We start from the raw sequence: 22,573 nt of genomic DNA, 5'->3' as shown, positions 1-22,573 counted from the left end.
CGAGCTCCAGCTCGGATATCCAGCGAGTGCTCGGCGACATCCCTCGGTATGTCGGGCATGTCCGAGGGACTCCACGCGAAAACGTCGGCATTTGCGTGGAGAAAGTCGACGAGCACTGCTTCCTATTTGGGATCGAGCTCGGAGCCGATCCGGATCTGCTTGGAGGCATCGCTGCTGGGGTCGAGGGGGACAGATTTAACCGTCTCCGCTGGCTCAAAGTTGCCGGCGTGGCGCTTCACGTCTGACACCTCCTTAGAGAGGCTCTCCAGGTCGGCGATGAGGGCCTCGGATTCGGCGAGGGCCTCGGCGTACTCCACGCACTCCACGTCGCATTCGAATGCGTGTCGGTACGTAGGGCCGACGTTGATGACCCCGTTGGGGCCCGGCATCTTGAGCTTGAGGTAGGTATAGTTGGGGACGGCCATGAACTTCGCGTAGCATGGCCTCCCCAGTACTGCGTGGTAGGTTCCTCGGAACCCGACCACCTCGAACGTGAGGGTCTCCCTTCGGAAGTTGGAGGGCGTCCCAAAGCAGACGGGAAGGTCGAGTTGTCCGAGGGGCTGGACGCGCTTACCAGGGATGATCCCGTGGAAAGGCGCAGCGCCTTCCCGGACCGAGGACAGATCAACACGCAGGAGCCCGAGGGTCTCGGCGTAGATGATATTGAGGCTGCTGCCTCCGTCCATGAGGACCTTGGTGAGCCTGACATCGCCAATGACGAGGTCGACAACGAGTGGGTATATCCCCGGGCTCGGCACGCGGTCGGGGTGGTCGGCTTGGTCGAAGGTGATGGGCTTGTCGGACCAGTCTAGGTAGACTGGCGCCGCCACCTTTACCGAATAGACCTCCCGACGCTCTTGCTTGCGGTGCCGAGCCGAGGCGTTCGCCGCTTGCCCACCGTAGATCATGAAGCAGTCGCGGACCTCGGGGAACTCTCCTGCCTGGTGATCTTCCTTCTTATCGTCGTCGCGAGCCCTGCCACCCTCCGCGGGTGGCCCGACCTTGTGAAAATGGCGCCGAAGCATGGCGCACTCCTCAAGGGTGTGCTTGACGGGCCCCTGATGATAGGGGCACGGCTCCTTGAGCATCTTGTCGAAGAGGTTGGCACCTCCGGGGGGGTTCCGAGGGTTCTTGTACTCGGCGGCGGCGACAAGGTCCGCGTCGGCGGCGTCGCGTTTCGCTTGCGACTTCTTCTTGCCTTTCTTCTTGGCGCCGCGCTGAGTTGACGCCTCAGGGGCATCTTCCGGTGGGCGGCCCTGGGGTTGCTTGTCCTTCCGGAAGATAGCCTCAACCGCCTCCTGGCCAGAGGCGAACTTGGTGGCGATGTCCATCAGCTCGCTCACCCTGGTGGGGGTCTTGCGACCCAGTTTGCTCACCAGGTCGCGGCAGGTGGTGCCGGCGAGGAACGCGCCGATGACATCTGAATCGGTGATGTTGGGCAGCTCGGTGCGCTGTTTCGAGAATCGCCGGATGTAGTCCCAGAGAGACTTTCCCGGCTGCTGTCGGCAGCTTCGGAGGTCCCATGAGTTCCAGGGCGCACGTACGTGCCCTGGAAATTGCCGGCGAAGGCTTGGACCAGGTCGTCCCAGTTGGAGATCTGCCCCAGAGGCAGGTGCTCCAACCAGGCGCGAGCGGTGTCGGAGAGGAACAGGGGGAGGTTGCGGATGATGAGGTTGTCATCGTCCGTTCCACCCAGTTGGCAGGCCAGCCGGTAGTCCGCGAGCCACAGTTCCGGTCTCGTCTCCCCCGAGTACTTTGTGATAGTAGTCGGGGTTCGGAACCGGGTCGGGAACGGCGCCCGTCGTATGGCGCGGCTGAAAGCCTACGGACCGGGTGGTTCGGGCGAGGGACTCCGATCCTCCCCACTGTCGTAGCGTCCCCCACGCCTGGGGTGGTAGCCTCGGCGCACCCTCTCGTCGAGGTGGGCCCAACAGTTGCGGTTATGGTGCTCGTTGCCGAGGCGACCCAGGGCCGCAGGCGCTGTGTTGCGCGTGCGCCCGGTGTGGACCGAGGCTTCCCGCTTGAATCGGGAAGTCGCGGCGCGATGTTCCGAGGGGTACCCCTGCCTTCGGGAGGCGGAGCTTTCGGCCCGTCGGACCGCGGCGTCTTCCAGGAGATTCTTGAGCTCTCCCTGAATTCGCCGCCCCTCGGTGGTTGATGGCTCCGGCATCGCGCGGAGAAGCATTGCCGCTGCGACCAGGTTCTGGCCGACTCCACTGGAAGTGGGTGGCGGCCTTACCCTGACATCGTCGGTGATGCGGTGCTGGATACCCTGGGGTAGATGACGCACTTCTCCGGCCGGAGGTTGACCCGCCCATTCCTGCCCGACGTCCTGGCGGATCGGCTCAAGTGTTCCTGCTCCCTCGTTGAACCTGGCCTGCACCCCGCGGATTTGCTCGAGCTGTGGGTCATGACCCCCCGCCGGAACGGGGACCACAGCTAGCTCCCGTAGGATGTCAACGCGAGGCACAGGCCTAGGGAGATCACCGTTCTCCGGCATTCCAAGATGGTTGCCTTAGGAGGGACCCCCTAGATCGACGTGGAAACATTCACGACTTGGGCCGCAGTCCTCGTCGCCGAGGCCGTGGCTACCGTCAGAATAGTCGGAAAGGCAGTAGTCGCATGCGGTCATGAAGTCCCGCATGGCATTGGGGTTACCAAGTCCGGAGAAATCCCAACAGAAGTCGGGCGCGTCATCTTCCTCGGACCCCGAGGGCCCGTAGGTCGAGACGTCCGTCAGCCGGTCCTAGGGTGATCGCATACGATACCCCAGAGGGTTTGGACTCGCCTCTACGAGAGCGTCCACCAAAGCGAAGTCGCTTGGCGGGTCGAGGCTGAATCCAAAAGGCGTGAGATGGGAATCGGTTGGTACCTCTCGGTCGACGGGCGGTGACGAAGTCACGTCAGGGACTGAGTGCACCATCGTCTCAGGTACGAGGGTGATGCCCAGCAAGTCCTTCGCGAGCGTGCTGGCGTCGTCCGTTTGCTTGGGATTGGCGTGTTGCGGGGAGACGGCGCTCGTCTTTGTCTCAGACGCGAGGTCGATGCCCGACGTGCCTCCCGTTGGGGCGCCGGCGCCGTCGACTCGCTCGACAGCCGACGAGGTGCCGCCTCCTGCTTGGCCTTGGTTGCCCCGCCTCCTCCTCCGTCAGTGGGGGAGGAGACGGGGCGAGCTCGAATGTTGTTCTTCCACCACGCGAGGAAGACGTCGTCGATTCCGCCGCCGGCGGGCAGACTGTCGGCCGCCATTGTCGCAGTCGCACGGCGGGGGAAGGAGTATCATGTCGTAGGTGCCGTCGAGGGACATGAACTCAAGACTCCCGAGACGGAGCACCGTCCCGGGCTAGAAAGGTTGCTGGAGACTGCCCATCTGGAGCTTGACGGGAAGCTGTTCGTCAACACGCAGCAGGCCCCTACCTGGCGCGCCAACTGTCGGCGTTTCGAAACCCGGGGGTCCCTGGACCGACGAGTAAATTGTCGTCGCGTGCCCCAGCCCAGATGGGTCGGCGCGAAGGGGGGAGGCAGCCGGGGGAGACGGGCGTGAGAGGTGGAATCCCGCGGCCTTCGTGTTTGTCCCGCGCCCAGGTCGGGTGCGCTTGCAGTAGGGGGTTACAAGCATCCACGCGGGAGGGAGCGAGCGGCCTCGCACGAGCGCCGTCCCGTCCTTCCCCGCGCGGCCAACCCTCTGTAAGAGGGCCCTGGTCCTTCCTTTTATAGGCGCAAGGGGAGGATCCAGGTGTACAATGGGGGGTGTAGCAGTGTGCTAACGTGTCTAGCGGAGGAGAGCTAGCGCCCTAAGTACATGCCATCGTGGCAGCCGGAGAGGTTTTGGCACCCGGTTCGTGTGGTGTCGTGGCCGTCGGAGGAGCGCTGGAGCCCGGCGGAAGGACAGCTGTCGGGGCTGTCGAGTCCTTGCTGACGTCCTCTTGCTTCCGTAAGGGGGCTGAGAGCCGTCGTCGTCATGGAGCGTGCGGGGCGCCATCATTACTTGTCTGGCGGAGCGAGCCAGATGGGACGCCAGTCTTGTTCCCCGTAGCCTGAGTCAGCTTGGGGTAGGGTAATGATGGCGCCTCCAGTTGACGTGGTCGGTCCGTGCCCTAGGTTGGGCGATGTGGAGGCTCCTCCGAGGTCGAGGTCGAATCTGTCTTCCGAGGTCGAGGTCGAGTCCGAGCCCCCGGGTCGGACGAGGCGGAGACCATCGGCTGATGCCAGGGCTGAGTCCGAGCCTCGGGGGTCGGGCGAAGCGGAGTTCGTCGTCCTTCGGGGCTGAGCCCAAGTCCGAGCCCTGGGGTCGGGCAAAGCAGAGTTCGTCGTCTTCCGGGGCTGAGCCCGAGTCCGAGCCCTGGGGTCGGGCAGAGCGGAGTTCGTCGTCTTCCGGGGCTGAGCCCGAGTCCAAGCCCTGGGGTCGGGCGGAGCGGAGTTCGTCGTCTTCCGGGGCTGAGCCCGAGTCCGAGCCCTGGGGTCGGGCGGAGCGGAGTTCGTCGTCTTCCGGGGCTGAGCCCGAGTCCGAGCCCTGGGTCGGGCGAAGCGGAGTTTCCTATGGCGCTTGAGGCCGGACTTGGCTGCTGTCAGCCTCACTCTGTCGAGTGGCACAGTAGTCGGAGCGGCGCAGGCGGCGCTGTCCCCCTGTCAGACCGGTCAGTGGAGCGGCGAAGTGACCACAGTCACTTCGGCTCTGTCGACTGGAGAGCGGGCGTCAGGATAAAGGTGTCAGGCCACCTTTGCATTAAATGCCTCCGCGATTTGGTCGGTTGGCGTGGCGATTTGGTCAAGGTTGCTTCTTGGCGAAGACTGGGCCTCGGGCGAGCCGAAGGCGTGTCTGTTGATGGAAAGGGGGCCTCGGGCGAGACGTAGATCTTCCGGGGTCGGCTGCCCTTGCTCGAGGCTGGGCTCGGGCGAGGCGTGATCGCGCCCCTCGAATGGACCGATCCTTGACTTAATCGCACCCATCAGGCCTTTGCAGCTTTGTGCTGATGGGGGTTACCAGCTGAGATTTAGGAGCCTTGAGGGGTACCCCTAATTATGGTCCCCGACATAATTGTTTGGGGATCTGGAGATCATAAATCCAACCTTTATTGCCGTTATTGCAGAAAAAATAATCATCATATTTCTCAGTGCCCCTAAAGTGAGAAATAAAGAGGTGAGAAAGAAAAGGTAATTGGATAAGTCTTCTGCTGAAGCCAATTTTGTTGAAACTTTAGATAGTGGAGAAGCTCTGTTTGTTGCCTTTGTTGAAAAGTGCTCTTCTTGGATTCTCGATCCCGCTTGCACTTTTCATATTTGTTCGCGTAGAGATTAGTTTTCTGATTATGTTCAGTCTCATGTTGGTGAAGTTGTTATTGGAGATGCATCCACATGTGAGATTATTGGAATCGGCTCTATTTATATCCAAGTTCAGATGGAAGTATTAAGAAACTTATCGATGACCGTTTTGTTCCAAAATTGAAGAGAAATCTTATTTCTTTGAGCACTTTAGAAGCATTGGGATTCAATTTTCCTTCTATTGATGGTGTTCTTATGGTTTCTCGTGGCAATCGTATTATCTTGAAGGGCAACCATTTGAATAATCTTTATTATTTGCAATGTTCAACAGTTGATGTTGAATCTGTTTCTATTGCGTTCCAGAAGAGAGGTGATTTTGATGATACCAAGTCGTGCTCTAGTTTTAAGTGTAATATTTCCTTAGACTTGGTTGATATTCAAATTTAGCATCCTAGTAGTGTTTGGGAAACAGTTCTATGTATTTAGAGTCAAGGGGAGATTTGTTGGAATATGCCTCTAATTCCTTTTATATATTTGGAATATGCCTTGGAATATTCTTTCCTGTACGCCTATAAATATAGGCCCTCCATGTAACTTGTATTCTGCGGTTAATAGTGGTTTTATTTTCTCGTGGTTGTTTGCTCCTCTATATGTGGGATGGTTTTTCCACATAAATCTTTGTGTCTATTTTATTCTCTAACACTCCGGTATATGAGGTACTATATTTAGAATTCAATAGACCGAAGTTATATTCGTTGATAATTTTTTGTAAAATAATGATAATGCTAGAGCATGTTTTTATGTTAAAGTCATATCCTTTAAAATAGGACCCTGTTTATCTTGTTGGAGATGCTCCGTGACAAATCTAGCTATTCCAACGTACATAACATGGAAGCGTGATTTTATCGTGTCAGGATGTTTTGGGGTGACTAAAAAAATTTTAAATAGAAAATAATTAAGAATGATTAAAAATGATTTTTTTGAGTAGTTGTGCCACACCACATAGTCAGATTGCTCTTGGATCATCGAAAACTTCCCGACCAATCTCTACTGAAATCAGATTACTATACGCAATCATTTTACTATGTAACAGATTAATAGTAGAATGATTACGTATTATATTGTAGTATCAAGAAAAAGAATGAAATAATGAGACTATAGCGACATCCATTCAGTTGGGAATGTGATCCCTGCCATGATAACTTCTTTTCTTCACATTGTTTACCTATCGAGCTATCACGAGAGTTTCTTCCTTTTTCTTAATTTCTTCTTCTAAAGAGAAAAGGAAGAGTAGCAACTCGCGGCGGGCACGGGTCATCACTGGCCTGTCGACATCAGTACTGGTCCGAGAGTAGGGGTATTTTAGTCATCTTCTCCATCGCACTACCGTGGACTGATCAGGTGCCACCTTCGACCCTCACCTGAGGCAGGCGGTATTCCGACCGGCTTCACCTATCCACATCTCTCTCTCTCTCTCCCTCCCTCTTCCGTCTCTCTCCTATGCTCCACACCTCCACGCCTCTCCTCACCTGTGGAGCTCCCCACAGCCCGTAACTACCTGCCCCCAGTCCCCGCCGCCCCGCCTCGCCTGACCCCAGTCCCCGCGGTTTATCCACCACGACACCACCACCTCTCCACCGCTGGGCCGGATCGATCGGGATCGCGCCGCCGCCGCCGCCCTCCGCACTCGCGGGATCCTGCTCCTACCATGCAGCAGCGCTGCGCCCTTGCCCGACCGCGCCGGCCCGCCGAACCGCGCGTCCCGCTCCCCGACGACCACCCCTTCGTCGCCGTCTTCTCCTTCCTTTTCATCCCCACCTAAACCAACCTCCTCGCAGCGTAATTCTGCCAGTATCTCCTCATCTTCTCTCGTCGCCGGGAGAGCGAACGGATCGCCGCGTGCTCGGCCGACGGGATGAGCCGGGAGGCGCAGAAACTCGATTGCGCCACCGGCGGCGGCGGCGGCGTCGGGATAGGGGTCTTGTCGCTGGACCTGCTGGGCCAGGTGCTGGACCGCCTACGGGAGCCGCGGGACCGCAAGGCGTGCCGCCTCGTCAGCCGCGCCTTCGAGCGCTCCGAGGCCGCGCACCGACGCGCGCTGCGGGTGCTCCGACGCGAGCCGCTCCCGCGCCTGCTCCGCGCGTTCCCGGCGCTCGAGCGGCTCGACCTCTCTGCCTGCGCTTCGCTCGACGACGCCTCCCTCGCCGCGGCTGTTGCCGGTGCCGGTGGGGGCCTCGCCGGCCTCCGCAGCGTGTGCCTCGCGCGGGCCAATGGGGTTGGCTGGCGCGGCCTCGAGGCGCTCGTGGCTGCCTGCCCCAAGCTGGAGGCGGTCGATTTGTCGCACTGCGTCAGCGCCGGGGACCGCGAGGCCGCTGCGCTGGCGGCGGCGGCCGGGCTCAGGGAGCTGAGGCTGGACAAATGCCTTGCTGTCACCGACATGGGGCTCGCCAAGGTGGCTGTTGGCTGCCCCAGGCTGGAGAAGCTCAGCCTCAAGTGGTGCCGTGAGATCTCTGATATCGGAATTGATCTGCTGGCCAAGAAGTGCCCCGAGCTCCGCAGCCTCAACATATCCTACCTCAAGGTTACTAGTCCCATTTAATTTATTGAACTGTTCATTGCTTTGGTAGTGGTAGTGGACTGATGAAAGATGATCACATGTGGGTAGGTGGTAGGACTAGCAATTGTCCAATTGACACGCTGTTTAGAGAAATGGTGAAAATTTCGTATGTAGCAACACACCTATAATAGGCATCTTTGCCCCAAGAAAGTTTGGGCAGTCTAGTTAATTAGTTGTTTTGATACCCAAGTACCCAACAAGAGCTGCACAAACCAAATTTCAGATGCAACATGGCGTCAATACAGAAGTGGTTTGGTACCATGATATGCTAAATCTCAACTTTACTCTGGAAATTGTCATAAATCTTGTGAAGTTGGACTTAAGATGGAAGCTAATGCATATGGGTGCAAAGGTGCTATTCCAAACATTATGAGTCATAAAGGAAGGCCTGGTGCAGTGGTGAGAGCTCAGTCATTGAGTCACGAGGTCGCAGGTTTGAACCAGATATCTAAAGGGAAAGGCATTTGCGGGTCAGTGGGCAGACAACACTGAGTCACCTGGTGCAGTGGTGCATTTGCGGGGGAAAGGCTTCTCTCGGTTTATCCCTTCCAGACCTCACTCATGTGGGAGCGTCCGACACTGGGTTTTCCCTTTTTTATTGTCGGTGGCTGTTTTTTTGTAAATGCACATGCTGTAGGAAATGGTTGCATCTTCACTTCTCTTTTCCTGTCTGTTGGTAGTGACAGCTTAGAGTGTACAGTAGTTATGTGTAACACTAAGAGCCAATCCCTTACAAGCCATTGAAAACTGCACTCATCCCTTCTCCGCCACCCAAAAGTTAGCCATCCCTTCATTGCCACTAGTATAGGATTTTCATTCCCTTTGTGCCATCACAGTTAGATTTAACACCCATGGCTATTAGTGGGTGCTAGAAATTAGAGCAGATCCCTTATGTGCCATTGGAAACTATATTCATTCTTTCTTTGCCATCTAAAAATTAGACGGCTGATTTCTTTCAAAAAGTACAACATCATTACATTTAAAAAAAGGAAAAAAAAATCCACATTACTCCCCCCACAGTTAGCTTAAAATGGCTTGTAAGGAATTTGCTCTAACACTAACACCTGGCCTGTTTGGACTTTTCTGCAAGGTTCTGAAAATCAGTAATAAGTGCTTGACCGGTCATGCTACCTAGTATTGGTTAGATTTAGAAGGTATATTTATGGTAGAACCAGGCAATATGCTACCTAGTAGTGATTAGAAGGTGTGATTAAAAGCTGGTTGTACAGTAACACATAGGGACATCCATTATTTGTACATAACATGGCTGAGAGAACTGCCTAATAGACCCATTTTATAAGCGATCCATGTCATGCAAATGGTGTGTTGTGATACTGGATAATCCCAGATTGGAAGTTTGAAGTTGAGTTGTACTTGGCATACAAAACCTTATGATCCAATGTTCCATACATTTTGCCATCCACTGAGGTGTTAGGTGTGTGACTATTAGGGGCCTAGGTGCTGAATAGATTTTTGGCCCAGGTCTTGCATTATTTAATTTTTCTTGTTGATAGTAATGGTGCCATTGCATTATACTATTTGTTTATATTATATGCTTATTTTTCTTGTGTTGCAGGTGGGTAATGGATCCCTTAGATCAATTTCCTCACTTGAGAGGCTTGAGGAATTGGCAATGGTTTGTTGTTCATGTATTGATGATGAAGGCCTGGAATTGCTGAGCAAGGGGAGTGATTCGCTGCAGGTAATCACTTGAGATGTTAAACATTTATAGACTTTTAATGTCTGATGCACAACATTGTCAATTTGATTATTTAAAATTCGAACAACTTACATTATTGGTCTCCTTACTGTGACTTCGCTTACTGAAATCTGGAAATCGGCAACTTTATGTTTTTAAATGGTGATTTTTATCTTTTTTTTTATTTCAGAGTGTTGATGTGTCAAGATGTGATCATGTGACTTCCCATGGGTTAGCTTCACTCATAGACGGTCGCAATTTTCTCCAGAAGTTATATGCTGCAGATTGTTTGCATGTGAGTTGGTCTTCCCCACATTACTCGCCCCTCGCAGCCATTGGCTCTTCTTTTCTGTACAATCCGAAATGCCATATTTTTTATGTTTGAAACAAAATGGTTATTTAACTAACATATTCAGAGGGACTCATCCTCATGGAGAGTTGATGAGTAATCAGAAGTGGTAAATATCTGACTACCTGTAATTTGTTGATGTTATACTTATAGGAGATAGGACAGCGTTTTGTATCCAAGTTGGCAACACTGAAGGAAACCTTGACAACATTGAAACTCGACGGTCTTGAAGTCTCGGACTCTCTTCTTGAAGCCATTGGTGAAAGCTGTAACAAATTGGTTGAGATTGGACTTAGCAAATGCAGTGGTGTTACAGATGAAGGAATCTCATCTCTTGTAGCTCGGTGTAGTGACCTAAGAACAATTGATCTCACATGCTGCAACCTCAGTACCAACAATGCTCTTGATTCAATAGCTGGCAACTGTAAGATGCTTGAATGTTTGCGGTTGGAATCCTGCTCTTTGATAAATGAGAAGGGACTAAAACGAATTGCAACTTGTTGCCCCAATCTTAAGGAGATAGACCTCACTGACTGCGGAGTGGATGATGCAGGTTTGTGATCACTACATTTGCGTCTATGTTTTTAGTCAAAAAATCTGTTATTTTAAAAGTGAGCATGACATCTCTTGTTTTGCAGCATTGGAGCACTTGGCTAAATGCTCTGAATTGAGAGTATTGAAATTAGGCCTATGCTCAAGTATTTCTGACAAAGGCATTGCGTTTATTAGTTCAAATTGTGGAAAACTTGTGGAGCTTGATCTCTACCGGTAATTCAGATCTTCTTATTTATTCTTTTATCATGATTTTTATAGCCATATACATGAAATAATATGTCTGCAATGTCCTTTGCATCAGGTGCAGCTCTATTACCGATGATGGGTTGGCAGCTTTAGCAAATGGATGCAAGAGGATCAAGTTACTGAACTTGTGTTACTGCAACAAGATCACTGATACTGGTTTGGGTCACTTAGGCTCCCTGGAGGAGCTCACAAACCTTGAACTGAGGTGCTTGGTCCGCATAACAGGCATTGGGATTTCCTCAGTTGCAATCGGATGCAAGAACCTGATAGAGCTGGACTTGAAACGATGCTATTCGGTTGATGACGCTGGCCTGTGGGCTCTTGCTCGTTATGCTTTGAACCTTAGACAGGTAACCTTATGGTAGAGTTTACCTTCTACCCTTGCAAACTCATAAGCTGCTGGAACCATATAAAACGTGTACTTTGTTTTGCAGCTTACGATATCGTACTGCCAAGTCACGGGGCTGGGCCTGTGCCACCTGCTGAGCTCCCTGCGGTGCCTCCAGGACATTAAGATGGTGCACCTCTCATGGGTCTCCATAGAAGGGTTCGAGATCGCGTTGCGAGCAGCCTGCGGGAGGTTGAAGAAGCTGAAGATGCTCTGTGGGCTGAAGACCGTGCTGTCCCCTGAACTCATCCAGATGCTGCAGGCGTGTGGCTGCCGAATAAGATGGGTCAACAAGCCTCTTGTCTACAAGGACTAGACCACCTGTTCCTCATCGTTTGTGAAGTTTCAGCGCTGCCATGGATTGCCAAGAGCCCAAGACCTACCAGGTTTGCCCTGTGAGCCATGTGAGATGTTCTGCAATAGTCCTTGTGAGATATTCCGCAATAATCGTTGGGGGCGTAACATATCTAGCGGCGATTATCGGCTCTGCTCCAGTGTATGTACACTGAGGCATCGGTTATGTTCATGTGTATAGCCTGCAGTGGGATGATCCACTTCCTGGGATTACTTTAGTGTGTTTGTTACTTCATTCCGCATGGTTTGGGCCTTTGAAGTTAAAAGAATCATAAGACCTTGTTCGGTTATTGATATTACATGTGTATTGGAGTGTATTAGGTGGGATTAGGATGGATTTTGACTTGTTATGGATTTAAACCGGCTCAATCCTATTCAATACATGTGGATTATCACCAAAACGAACAAGCCCAGGGATATGATCCATGCTTTGGTTCTTTCTTACTTTTGGCTGACACTACCTTATCTGATAATATGTATATGGTGTTCTGTTTCATGTTATGAGGTGTTCAAACAGTGGGTCTATGAAGACATTGTAGTCTCTGTCGAATGGCCCACTTGTACCATTTGCAAGAATCTGTCACAATTGCCTCGCTATCTTGATTGATGATTAGATTTGGCACGAGTCAGGTTCAGCCATCCGTGCACACAGTGGCTACTGGTATTACTTTCTGCATCGCGCTTCGCTTTGACTGAAACATACAACGAAAGAGTTACCGCTAGTTTGGCAACTCATTTTTTATAAGGGGTTCTCATTTTTCCCAAAAAAAACTAATTTCTTTTAGAAAAATAGAAATTATTTGAAAACATGGGGTTGCCCGAATAAAACCTCACAATTTTTACTCGTTATAATTTTTTCGGTTGGAATTGTAAAGCGGGAAAACTGAAAACGGATTATAGCTGGTAAATTTTGGTATATTGAAAACAGATAAATCCGAACAAAATAAGTTGGAAACGATCAAGAAATGGTAACTTAAAACGAAAAAACAGAGAAGCTCATGATAAATAAGTTCTAACCACACAATTGTTCATTTACAGGGATGACAATTTAACCCGTAAAAATCCGAAATATGATGGATCCAAGTACAGGTGGACATTTTAACCCATGAGTGCACTCACATGTGACCACTTCGTAGGTGTGGGTGCAAGTTTTTAATTCAACCCATGCTATCCCGTACCTGACTCGAAATTTGATTCATTCTCTATTTTGCGCAAAAATGATTAAGATATAATAGTAATTGTTTTGAATAAAAAACTTGGCTATCGATTCATGAAATGTTTTGTTGTTGCTCAGGGTGAGAAAGCTTAAAATCTATAAATATAATTTAATTATTATTAATACTTAATTTTTTCTCTCGAACGCGCAGGAGAACCGTGCCTCATTATATTAGCAGACCAGACAACAACAAACAGAAAACAAGGGAAAGAGAGGGGGTGTGCTGGCAGCAACAACTATGCACACGGGTGGTGAGAGCAGCACCAACTACTTCCAATCCTAGGGCCACAACCTCCTTAGATCCTTTGCACCAGCCATTCCCCAAAACTTGATATTATCTTGAATCTATGTGAGGATCTTATTGATGTTTGGGGAGGCCCCCCTCAAAGACACAAGCATTCATGTGTTTCCATAGCCACCATGCCACTAGAATCACCAAGGAATTAAAGCCTTTTTTTGAGTTTTGAGCACTTGTAATTCTGATGCCCTTCACCAGTTCTGAAACACTTCATATGTACTATCTGGAGCCAGAGGCAGTAAACCAACCATCAGGACCTTTGTCCAAGTTTCTCTAGCAAAAACACAAGACACAAGGATATGTTGGATTGTTTCATCCTGCTGGTCACAGAGAGGACATTTATCAGGATGATCTAGCCCCCTCCGGGCCAAACAGTCTGTTGTCTAACATTAGTTCAAAGTTGTCAACCAAATGAAAAATTTGCATTTCTGAGGGGCCTAGGTCTTCCAAATGCTCTCAGCTGGATCAAAACAAATGGAACCAAATAGAAAGGGATCATAGGCTGATTTGAAGAGTACTCTCCTGGGCCGAAGGCAACCACTGGTGTTGATCTATAACCTCCGATTGCAATTGCACATCTTGAATTAAATCCCATACCAAGAAAATAGTTAATACTTAATTGCTTATAGCTGAATTATTGTTAAAAGTATATACTAAGTATAAAATTGTGGTGACTCGAAACCCGATGAGTTTTGGTGCGGGTTTGGAATGACACATGCGGGTATGATCGTGGACAGGTTTTTGCTCCACCCAATCCGAACCTTAACCATTGCCATCCCTATTCATTCACAACCACATACAAGTCTCAATCAAATAAAAACACAATACATAGTCTTGTCCACACATAATTGATCATACAATACATGAGTTTTAAAACAAATGATTATTCGATCACATCCACATACATGTCTCAACCACACAAATACATAATACTATTAATACATAGTATTTACCATACATAATTGATCATATATGTCCACTCATAAATTTTAAACATACAATATATAAGTTTTAAACACACAATTGTTCATTCACAAACAAGTAACATTAGCTCTTCAACTGTGAGTTCTAGCTTCAAATTAGAACGTAGTCGAACAACCTGAATTGTTCTTGTCCGAATACAAAAAACTTATAAAAAGCAAAAGCAAACCCGACAAGAAACAAAGAAAATGTGCAACGAGCAGTAGTCCGAATACATAACTTACATTAGTGATTAGTGTTTGAGTGCTAGATTTTGCATAGGAGATGAAGACGTTCTGGTGGCGCAGATGGCGGACGTACCTTTTTGACAAAATTATTGTAGGGGACCCTACAATGTATTTTTATTATTTTGAGGGAAACTGCATATGTTACAAAACAATATATACAACAAAGAAAGGAGAACATTTCTACATGATTTGTCATAAGCTTTGAACCCATTGTCTAAAGGGGTCAGCTCTCGACCTTTTTAGTCTATGGCCTACAAGGATCATTTCTTTCTTGAAAGCCTCTTTGCAATTGATTATCGTGGGCAGGATTTTTTTAAAGATTCAGCCATTCCAGCACTTACATATACACCATGAAATAGTGATGATAGTTTCCATCCTCCAACTGTTACGTAGTTGTTGCTTCATCTGCAGGGCGACTAACTGAATGTTGGAGGTATTTGGAGGGGAGATACCAATCATACTTGAAAGGGAAATAGGCTCACACCTTTTCCTAAATGATTTTGGTGGTTGAATTGCCCAACACAAATAATTGGACTAACTAGTTTGCTCTAGATTATAAGTTCTACAGGTGCCAAAGGTTCAACACAAACCAATAAAAAAGTCCAAGAAAGGGTTCAAATAAAAAGAGCAAAAGACAACCGAAGGCTGTCCTGGTCTGGCGCACCGGACAGTGTCTGGTGCACCAGGGAGAATCACTCCGAACTTGCCACCTTCGGGTTTTTGGAATTGCCCTCCGCTATAATTCACCGGACTGTTCGGTGTAGCACCAGACTGTCCGGTGTGCCAAGCGGAGTAACGGCTACAGCGCCAACGGTCGACTGCAAAAGTGAACAGTGAACAGTGCCGATTGCGCGCGTAGAGTCAGAGCAGGCGCCAGATGGTGCACCGGACAGTGAACAAGACCTGTCCGGTGGCCCACATGTCAGAAGCTCCAACGGTCGAACCCTAATGGTTGGAAAGTTTGTGAGCTTTGAACTCATGATCAAAGGCTCCAAGCAAATCATCGAGCGAGGCGCCACCTCCACACCTGAAAGCACCTAGAGGGGGGGTGAATAGGTGATCCTGTAAAAACTTAAGACTTAAAGCCACAAAACTTGATTAAGTGTTAGCACAATGAAATCAAGTGTCTAAGGACCGAGCTCTTGTGAAACACAATGGTCACAGTGAGAACAAGCACAAGAGACACGATGGTTTATCCCGTGGTTCGGCCAAGTACAACACTTGCCTACTCCACGTTGTGGCGTCCCAATGGACTAGGGTTGCACTCAACCCCTTTCAAGTGATCCAAAGATCCACTTGAATACTACGGTGTTTTTCTTTCTTTCACTATATTCCGTTTGCGAGGAATCTCCACAACTTGGAGCCTCTCGCCCTTACAAATGATTATCACAAAGAAGCACGGATGTAAGGGAGGGAAAAGCAACACACACAAGTCTCAAAAGCAACAACACAAACACGCACACTAGTCACAACTTGAGCTCTAAGTTCACACACGGAGTTCTCAACTCAAGAGGAGCTCAAATTGCTATCACAAAAAATCAAATGCGCTAGAATGAAGTCTTGGTGCTTAGAGATGATCAAAGAATGCTTGTGTATCTCCTCCATGCGCCTAGGGGTCCCTTTTATAGCCCCAAGGCAGCTAGGAGTCGTTGGTGCACTGGATGGTCCGGTGCCCCCATCAGACCGTTGGCTCGGCCACACGTCACGCGCGGATTGCGCGGCCGACCGTTGGCGCGGCCGACCGTTGGCTCACCGGACAGTCCGGTGCACCACCGGACAGTCCGATGAATTTTAGTCGTACACCGCTAACGAATTCCCGAGAGTGGCCAGTTGACCAGACGCCAGCCTGGCGCACCGGACACTGTCCGGTGCACCACCGGACAGTCCGGTGCACCACCGGACAGTCCGGTGAATTTTAGTCGTACACCGCTAACGAATTCCCGAGAGTGGCCAGTTGACCAGACGCCAGCCTGGCGCACCGGACACTGTCCGGTGCACCACCGGACACTGTCCGGTGTACCCAGACTGCGCAGAGTCTTGGCTGCTCCAGCCAAGTCTTTTTCCTTTTGTATTTTCTCTGATTCTAGCACTTAGACAAATATGTTAGTACACAAAAACCAATGTACTAAGTCTAGAATCATACCTTTGTGTTGATTTACACTTCATCCACCATTTGGCACAATTTAATACTTAAAACATTTGTGTTGGGCACTTAATCACCAAAATACTTAGAAATGGCCCAAGGGCACATTTCCCTTTCAATCTCCCCCTTTTTGGTGATTTATGCCAACACAACACAAAGCAACACATAGAAGTGCAACATTAATGCAAATAAGAACAAGAATTGTTTTTGATTCAAATTTGGCATATTTGGATCATTCTTTGCCACCACTTGGTTTGTTTTTGCAAATCAACTTCAATTTCCTATCTCTAAGTCAAACACACTTGTTGAGGCATAAAGAGAGGTATTCCAAGAGAAATTGATCAAAGATTCAAAAACTCCCCCTTTTTCCCATAATCAAACATTCTCCCCACAAGAGACCAACTTTTGACAATAAGAGACAATAAGAGTATTTTGACAAAACAAAAGCTCTAACTCTCTATTTTCAAAATTCTCAAGTGGTAGCTGATCCATTTGTTTTAGCCTTAATTTCTCCCCCTTTGGCATCAAGCACCAAAACGGGATCATTTTTGGCCCTTTAACCTCATTGCCTTACCAAAATCTTCAATTAGGAGTAAAAAGGCAATAAGAGGATGGAGATGAACTTGGAGTAAATTACCCTCTCATCGGAGTGCAGTGGAAGTCTTTCATGGTCCAAGTCCACCTTTCCCTTTCAATCCACTTTTGAGACTAAAACAAGTAAACTCAAACACAAGATTAGTCTCAAAGTGTCAAGTTGTAGCATGCCTCCCCCTAAATAAGTGCATCACTTGCAAATGGACTTGTGAGGTCCGGGGATCATGTGTACAACCTGAGCACCATAAATAAGCAACAATATGCATAAAAGAACATGATCAAAGGCATAAACACATGTATGTTATAGATCAATCCAAGTTACGCGAATCTAAGACATTTAGCTCACTACGCAGCGTGCAAAAGGTTGACTCATCTAGAGGCTTGGTAAAGATATCGACTAGTTGGTTCTCGATGCTAACATAAAACACTTCGATATCTCCCTTTTGCTAGTGGTCTCTCAAAAAGTGATGCCGGATGTCTATGTGCTTTGTGCGGCTGTGTTCAACAGGATTATCCGCCATGCGGATTGCACTCTCATTGTCACATAGGAGTGGGACTTTGCTCAGATTGTAGCCAAAGTCCCTAAGGGTTTGCCTCATCCAAAGTAGTTGCGCGCAACACTGTCCTGCGGCAACATACTCGGCCTCAGCGGTGGATAGGGCAACAGAAGTTTGTTTCTTAGAACTCCAAGACACCAGGGACCTTCCTAAGAATTGGCACGTCCCTGATGTACTCTTCCTATCAACCTTGCATCCAGCATAATCGGAGTCTGAATATCCAATTAAGCAAAGGTAGACCCCTTTGGATACCAGATCCTGAAGCAAGGCGTAGCAACTAAATATCTAAGTATTCGCTTAACGGCCACAAGGTGGCACTCCCTTGGATCAGATTGAAATCTAGCACACATGCATACACTTAGCATAATATCCGGTCTACTAGCACATAAGTAAAGCAAGGAACCTATCATCGACCGGTATGCCTTTTGATCAACGGACTTACCTCCTTTGTTGAGGTCGACATGTCCGTCGGTTCCCATTGGAGTCTTTGCGGGCTTGGCGTCCTTCATCCCAAACCGCTTGATCAAGTCTTGCGTGTACTTCGTTTGGGAGATGAAGGTGTCGTCCTTGAGTTGCTTCACTTGGAACCCAAGGAAGTAGTTCAACTCGCCCATCATCGACATCTCAATTTTTTGAGTCATCACCCTGCTAAACTCTTCACAAGACTTTTGGTTAGTAGAACCAAATATTATGTCATCGACATAAATTTGGCATACAAATAAGTCACCATTACAAGTCTTAGTGAATAAAGTTGGATCGGCTTTCCCAACCTTGAAAGCATTAGCAATTAGAAAGTCTCTAAGGCATTCATACCATGCTCTTGGGGCTTGCTTAAGTCCATAAAGCGCCTTAGAGAGCTTACACACGTGGTCGGGGTACCGTTCATCCTCAAAGCCAGGGGGTTGCTCTACGTACACCTCATCCTTGATTGGCCCGTTGAGGAAAGCGCTCTTTACATCCATTTGGAACAACCTGAAAGAATGGTGAGCGGCATAGGCTAACAGAATGCGAATAGACTCTAGCCTAGCCACAGGAGCAAAAGTCTCCTCAAAGTCCAAACCTGTGACTTGGGCATAACCTTTTGCCACAAGTCTAGCCTTGTTCCTTGTCACCACCCCGTGCTCGTCCTGTTTGTTGCGGAACATCCACTTGGTTCCCACAACGTTTTGCTTGGGATGTGGCACCAGTGTCCAAACTTCATTTCGCTTGAAGTTATTAAGCTCTTCCTGCATGGCCAACACCCAGTCCGGATCTAGCAAGGCTTCTTCTACCCTGAAAGGCTCAATAGAAGAGTCAAACGAGTAATGCTCACAGAAATTAGCTAATCTAGAGCGAGTAGTTACTCCCTTGCTTATATCACCCAATATCTAGTCGACGGAATGATTCCTTTGAATCGACGCTCAGACTTGAGTTGGAGGGGCCTGTGGTGCTTCTTCCTCCATAACATGAACATCTTGTGCTCCCCTTTGATCACACGCCTCTTCTTGATGAACCTGTTCATCATCTTGAGGTGAGGGGTGCACCATTGTTGAGAAAGAAGGTTGATCCTGCTCTTTGTGTTCCTGTGGTCGCACATCCCCAATCGCCATGGTGCGTATTGCGGTCGTTGGAACATCTTCTTCATCTACATCATCAAGATCAACTTGCTCTCTTGGAGAGCCATTAGTCTCATCAAATACAACGTCGCTAGAGACTTCAACCAAACCCGATGATTTGTTGAAGACTCTATACGCCTTTGTATTTGAGTCATAACCTAACAAAAACCCTTCTACAGCTTTGGGAGCAAATTTAGAATTCCTACCTTTCTTCACTAGAATGTAGCATTTACTCCCAAATACACGAAAATATCAAACATTGGGTTTGTTACTGGTTAGGAGTTCGTACGATGTCTTCTTGAGGAGGCGATGAAGGTAGACCCGGTTTATGGCGTGGCAAGCCGTGTTCACGGCTTCCGACCAAAACCGCTCGGGCGTCTTGAACTCTCCAAGCATCGTCCTCTCCATGTCTATGAGCGTCCTGTTCTTCCTCTCTACCACACTGTTTTGTTGTGGTGTGTAGGGAGCAGAGAACTCGTGCTTGATTCCTTCCTCCTCAAGGTACTCCTCCACTTGAAGGTTCTTGAATTCGGACCCATTGTCGCTTCTTATCTTTTCACCTTGAGCTCAAATTCGTTTTGAGCTCTTCTTAGGAAGCGCTTTAGGGTCCCTTGGGTTTCTGTTTTATCCTGCAAAAAGAATACCCAAGTGAAGCGGGGAAAATCATCAACAATAACAAGACCATACTTACTTCCCCCGATGCTTAGGTAGGCGACGGGTCCGAAGAGGTCCATATGAAGTAGCTCCAAAGGTCTTGATGTGGTCATCACATTTTTGCTATGATGAGTACTTCCCACCTGTTTACCTGCTTGACAAGCTGCACAAGGTCTATCTTTTTCGAAAGTTACATTTGTTAGACCTAACACATGTTCTCCCTTTAGAAGTTTGTGAAGGTTCTTCATCCCTACATGTGCTAGACGTCGATGCCACAGCCAGCCCATGCTAGTCTTAGTGATTAAGCATGCATCTAGATCGGCCTCCTCCTTCGAAAAATCAACTAAATAGAGTTTTCCATCTAGTACACCCTTAAAAGCTAATGAACCATCACTCCTTCTAAAGACAGACACATCTACATTTGTAAATAAGCAATTATAACCCATATTACATAATTGACTAACGGACAACAGGTTATACCCGAGCGATTCAACTAAAAACACATTAGATATGGAATGCTCGAATGAAATAGCTATCTTTCCTAGTCCTTTAACCTTGCCTTGATTCCCGTCACCGAATATGATTGAATCTTGGGAATCTTTGTTCTTGACGTAGGAGGTGAACATCTTCTTCTCCTCCGTCATGTGGTTTGTGCATCCGCTGTCGATAATCCAGCTTGACCCCCCGGATGCATAAACCTGCAAGGCAAAGTAGGCTTGGGTTTTAGGTACCCAACTCTTGTTGGGTCCTACAAGGTTAGTAACAATAGCCTTAGGGACCCAAATGCAAGTTTTGTCTCCCTTGCATTTTGCCCCTAATTTCCTAGCAACCACTTTCTTATCTTTGCATGTGAGTACAAAATCAGTGTTGCAGGCATGAATAACAGTAGCATTTTCATTATGCATTTTCCTAGGCACATCTTTACCATGCACAAAGGAAGAACTTGAAGCAATCATGGCATGTGAATCATTACAACTCCTATTATGATAAGTATTTCTAGAAAATTTCCTATCATAAATAAATGCATGATTCTTTTGACTACTATTAGCCATAGGAGCCTTTCCCTTTTCCTTGTTGAAAATGGGAGCTCTTTGGCTTGTTAAGTTCTTGGCTTCCCTTTTACAGCCAAGCCCATCCTTAATTGAGGGGTGTCTACCAATAGTGTAGGCATCCTTTTCAAATTTTAGTTTATCAAAGTCATTCTTGCTAGTCTTAAGTTGGGCATTAAGACTAGCCACTTCACCATTTAATTTTGCAATAGAAGTAAGGTGCTCAACGCATGCATCAACATTAAAATCCTTACACCTATTACAAATTACTACATGTTCAATACATGAGCTAGATTTATTTGCTACTTCTAACTTAGCATTTAAGTAGATAATTCATGACAAGTAGATAATTCACATGAAAGCATTTCATTTCTTTTAACTTCTAAAGCAAGAGACTTTTGCACGCTTACAAATTTATCATGCTCTTCATATAAAAGATCCTCTTGATTTTCTAGCAATCTATTCTTCTCATTCAACGCATCAATTAATTCATTGATCTTATCAATTTAGTTCTATCTAAGCCTTTGAATAAACTTGCGTAGTCTACTTCATCATCACTAGATTCATCATCACTTGAAGAAGCATATGCAATAGTATTTCGAGTGCTTACCTTCTTCTCCTTTGCCATGAGGCAGGTGTGATGCTCGTTGGGGAAGAGAGACGATTTGTTGAAGGCCGTGGCGGCGAGTCCTTCGTCGTCGGAGTCGGACGAAGAACAATCCGAGTCCCATTCTTTTCCAAGGTGTGCTTCGCCCTTAGCCTTCTTGTAAACCTTCTTGTTCTCTCTCTTCCCATTCTTTCCTTGTTCCTGGTCACTATAATTATCGGGATAGTTAGCAATAAAGTGACCAATCTTATCACACTTGAAGCAGGAGCGCTTTCCCTTCGTCTTGCTCTTGTTGGGATGCTCCTTGCGACCTATGAGCGCCGTCTTGAAGCGCTTGATGATGAGGGCCATTTCATCCTCATTTAGCCCGCCCGCTTCAACTTGTTCCACCTTGCTAGGTAGCCCCTCCCTGCTGCTTGTTGCTTTGAGAGCAACGGTTTGAGGCTCGTGGATCGGCATTGGGCCATTCAACGCCTCATCAACATATCTTGCCTCCTTGATCATCATTCGCCTGCTTACAAACTTTCCGAGTATTTCCTCTGGCGTCATCTTGGTGTACCTAGGATTTTCACGAATAGAGTTTACAAGATAAGGATCAAGGACAGTGAAGGACCTTAGCATAAGCCGGACGACGTCGTGGTCCGTCCATCTCGTGCTTCCATAGCTCCTGATTTTGTTGACTAGGGTCTTGAGCCTGTTGTACGTTTGAGTTGGCTCCTCCCCACTGATCATTGTGAACCTTCCTAGTTCGCCTTCCACCAACTCCATCTTGGTGATCATGGTGGCGTCGTTCCCCTCATGTGAGATCTTGAGGGTGTCCCAAATTTGCTTGGCATTATCCAAGCCGCCCACCTTATGATAATCTTCCCTGCACAAGGATGCTAAAAGAACAGTGGTAGCTTGTGCATTTTTGTGAATTTGTTCATTGATAAACATGGGATAATCCGTACTATCAAATTGCATTCCATTTTCTACTATCTCCCATATACTTGGATGAAGAGAGAACAAGTGGCTACGCATTTTGTGACTCCAAAATCCGTAGTCCTCTCCATCAAAGTATGGAGGTTTACCAAGAGGAATGGAAAGCAAATGAGCATTGGAATTTTGCGGAATACGAGAATAATCAAAAGAAAAGTTTGAGTTGACCGTTTTCTTTTTCTCGCTGTCGTAGTAGACTATCTT

At 48.2% G+C, this 22,573-nt stretch overlaps 1 protein-coding gene across 2 annotated transcripts; it reads left to right on the top strand.

The window, feature by feature from the left end:
* The first annotated feature begins 6,657 nt into the window (after window positions 1-6,657).
* Window positions 6,658-11,966, top strand: LOC103650561 (F-box/LRR-repeat protein 3-like). 2 transcript variants are annotated; one of them, XM_008676135.4, is made up of 7 exons: window positions 6,658-7,843; window positions 9,456-9,581; window positions 9,769-9,873; window positions 10,081-10,480; window positions 10,566-10,695; window positions 10,790-11,078; window positions 11,163-11,966. In XM_008676135.4, the coding sequence occupies exons 1-7, from the start codon at window positions 7,178-7,180 to the stop codon at window positions 11,430-11,432; spliced, it is 1,986 nt and encodes a 661-aa protein (XP_008674357.1). In that variant the 5' UTR covers window positions 6,658-7,177; the 3' UTR covers window positions 11,433-11,966.
* Window positions 11,967-22,573: the final 10,607 nt, after the last annotated feature.

The sequence above is a fragment of the Zea mays genome, chromosome 3 (assembly GCF_902167145.1).
Source record: "Zea mays cultivar B73 chromosome 3, Zm-B73-REFERENCE-NAM-5.0, whole genome shotgun sequence".
Taxonomy (NCBI): domain Eukaryota; kingdom Viridiplantae; phylum Streptophyta; class Magnoliopsida; order Poales; family Poaceae; genus Zea; species Zea mays.
This window is presented reverse-complemented; position numbering and strand designations above follow the sequence as displayed.

Excerpts from the sequence above, each read along its gene's own strand:
- LOC103650561 (XM_008676135.4), top strand. The coding sequence starts at position 7,178 with ATGAGCCGGGAGGCGCAGAAACTCGATTGCGCCACCGGCGGCGGCGGC. Across the intron at positions 9,582-9,768 it reads AGGGGAGTGATTCGCTGCAG|AGTGTTGATGTGTCAAGATG; the intron begins GTAATCACTTGA and ends TTTTTATTTCAG. Across the intron at positions 9,874-10,080 it reads ATGCTGCAGATTGTTTGCAT|GAGATAGGACAGCGTTTTGT; the intron begins GTGAGTTGGTCT and ends TTATACTTATAG.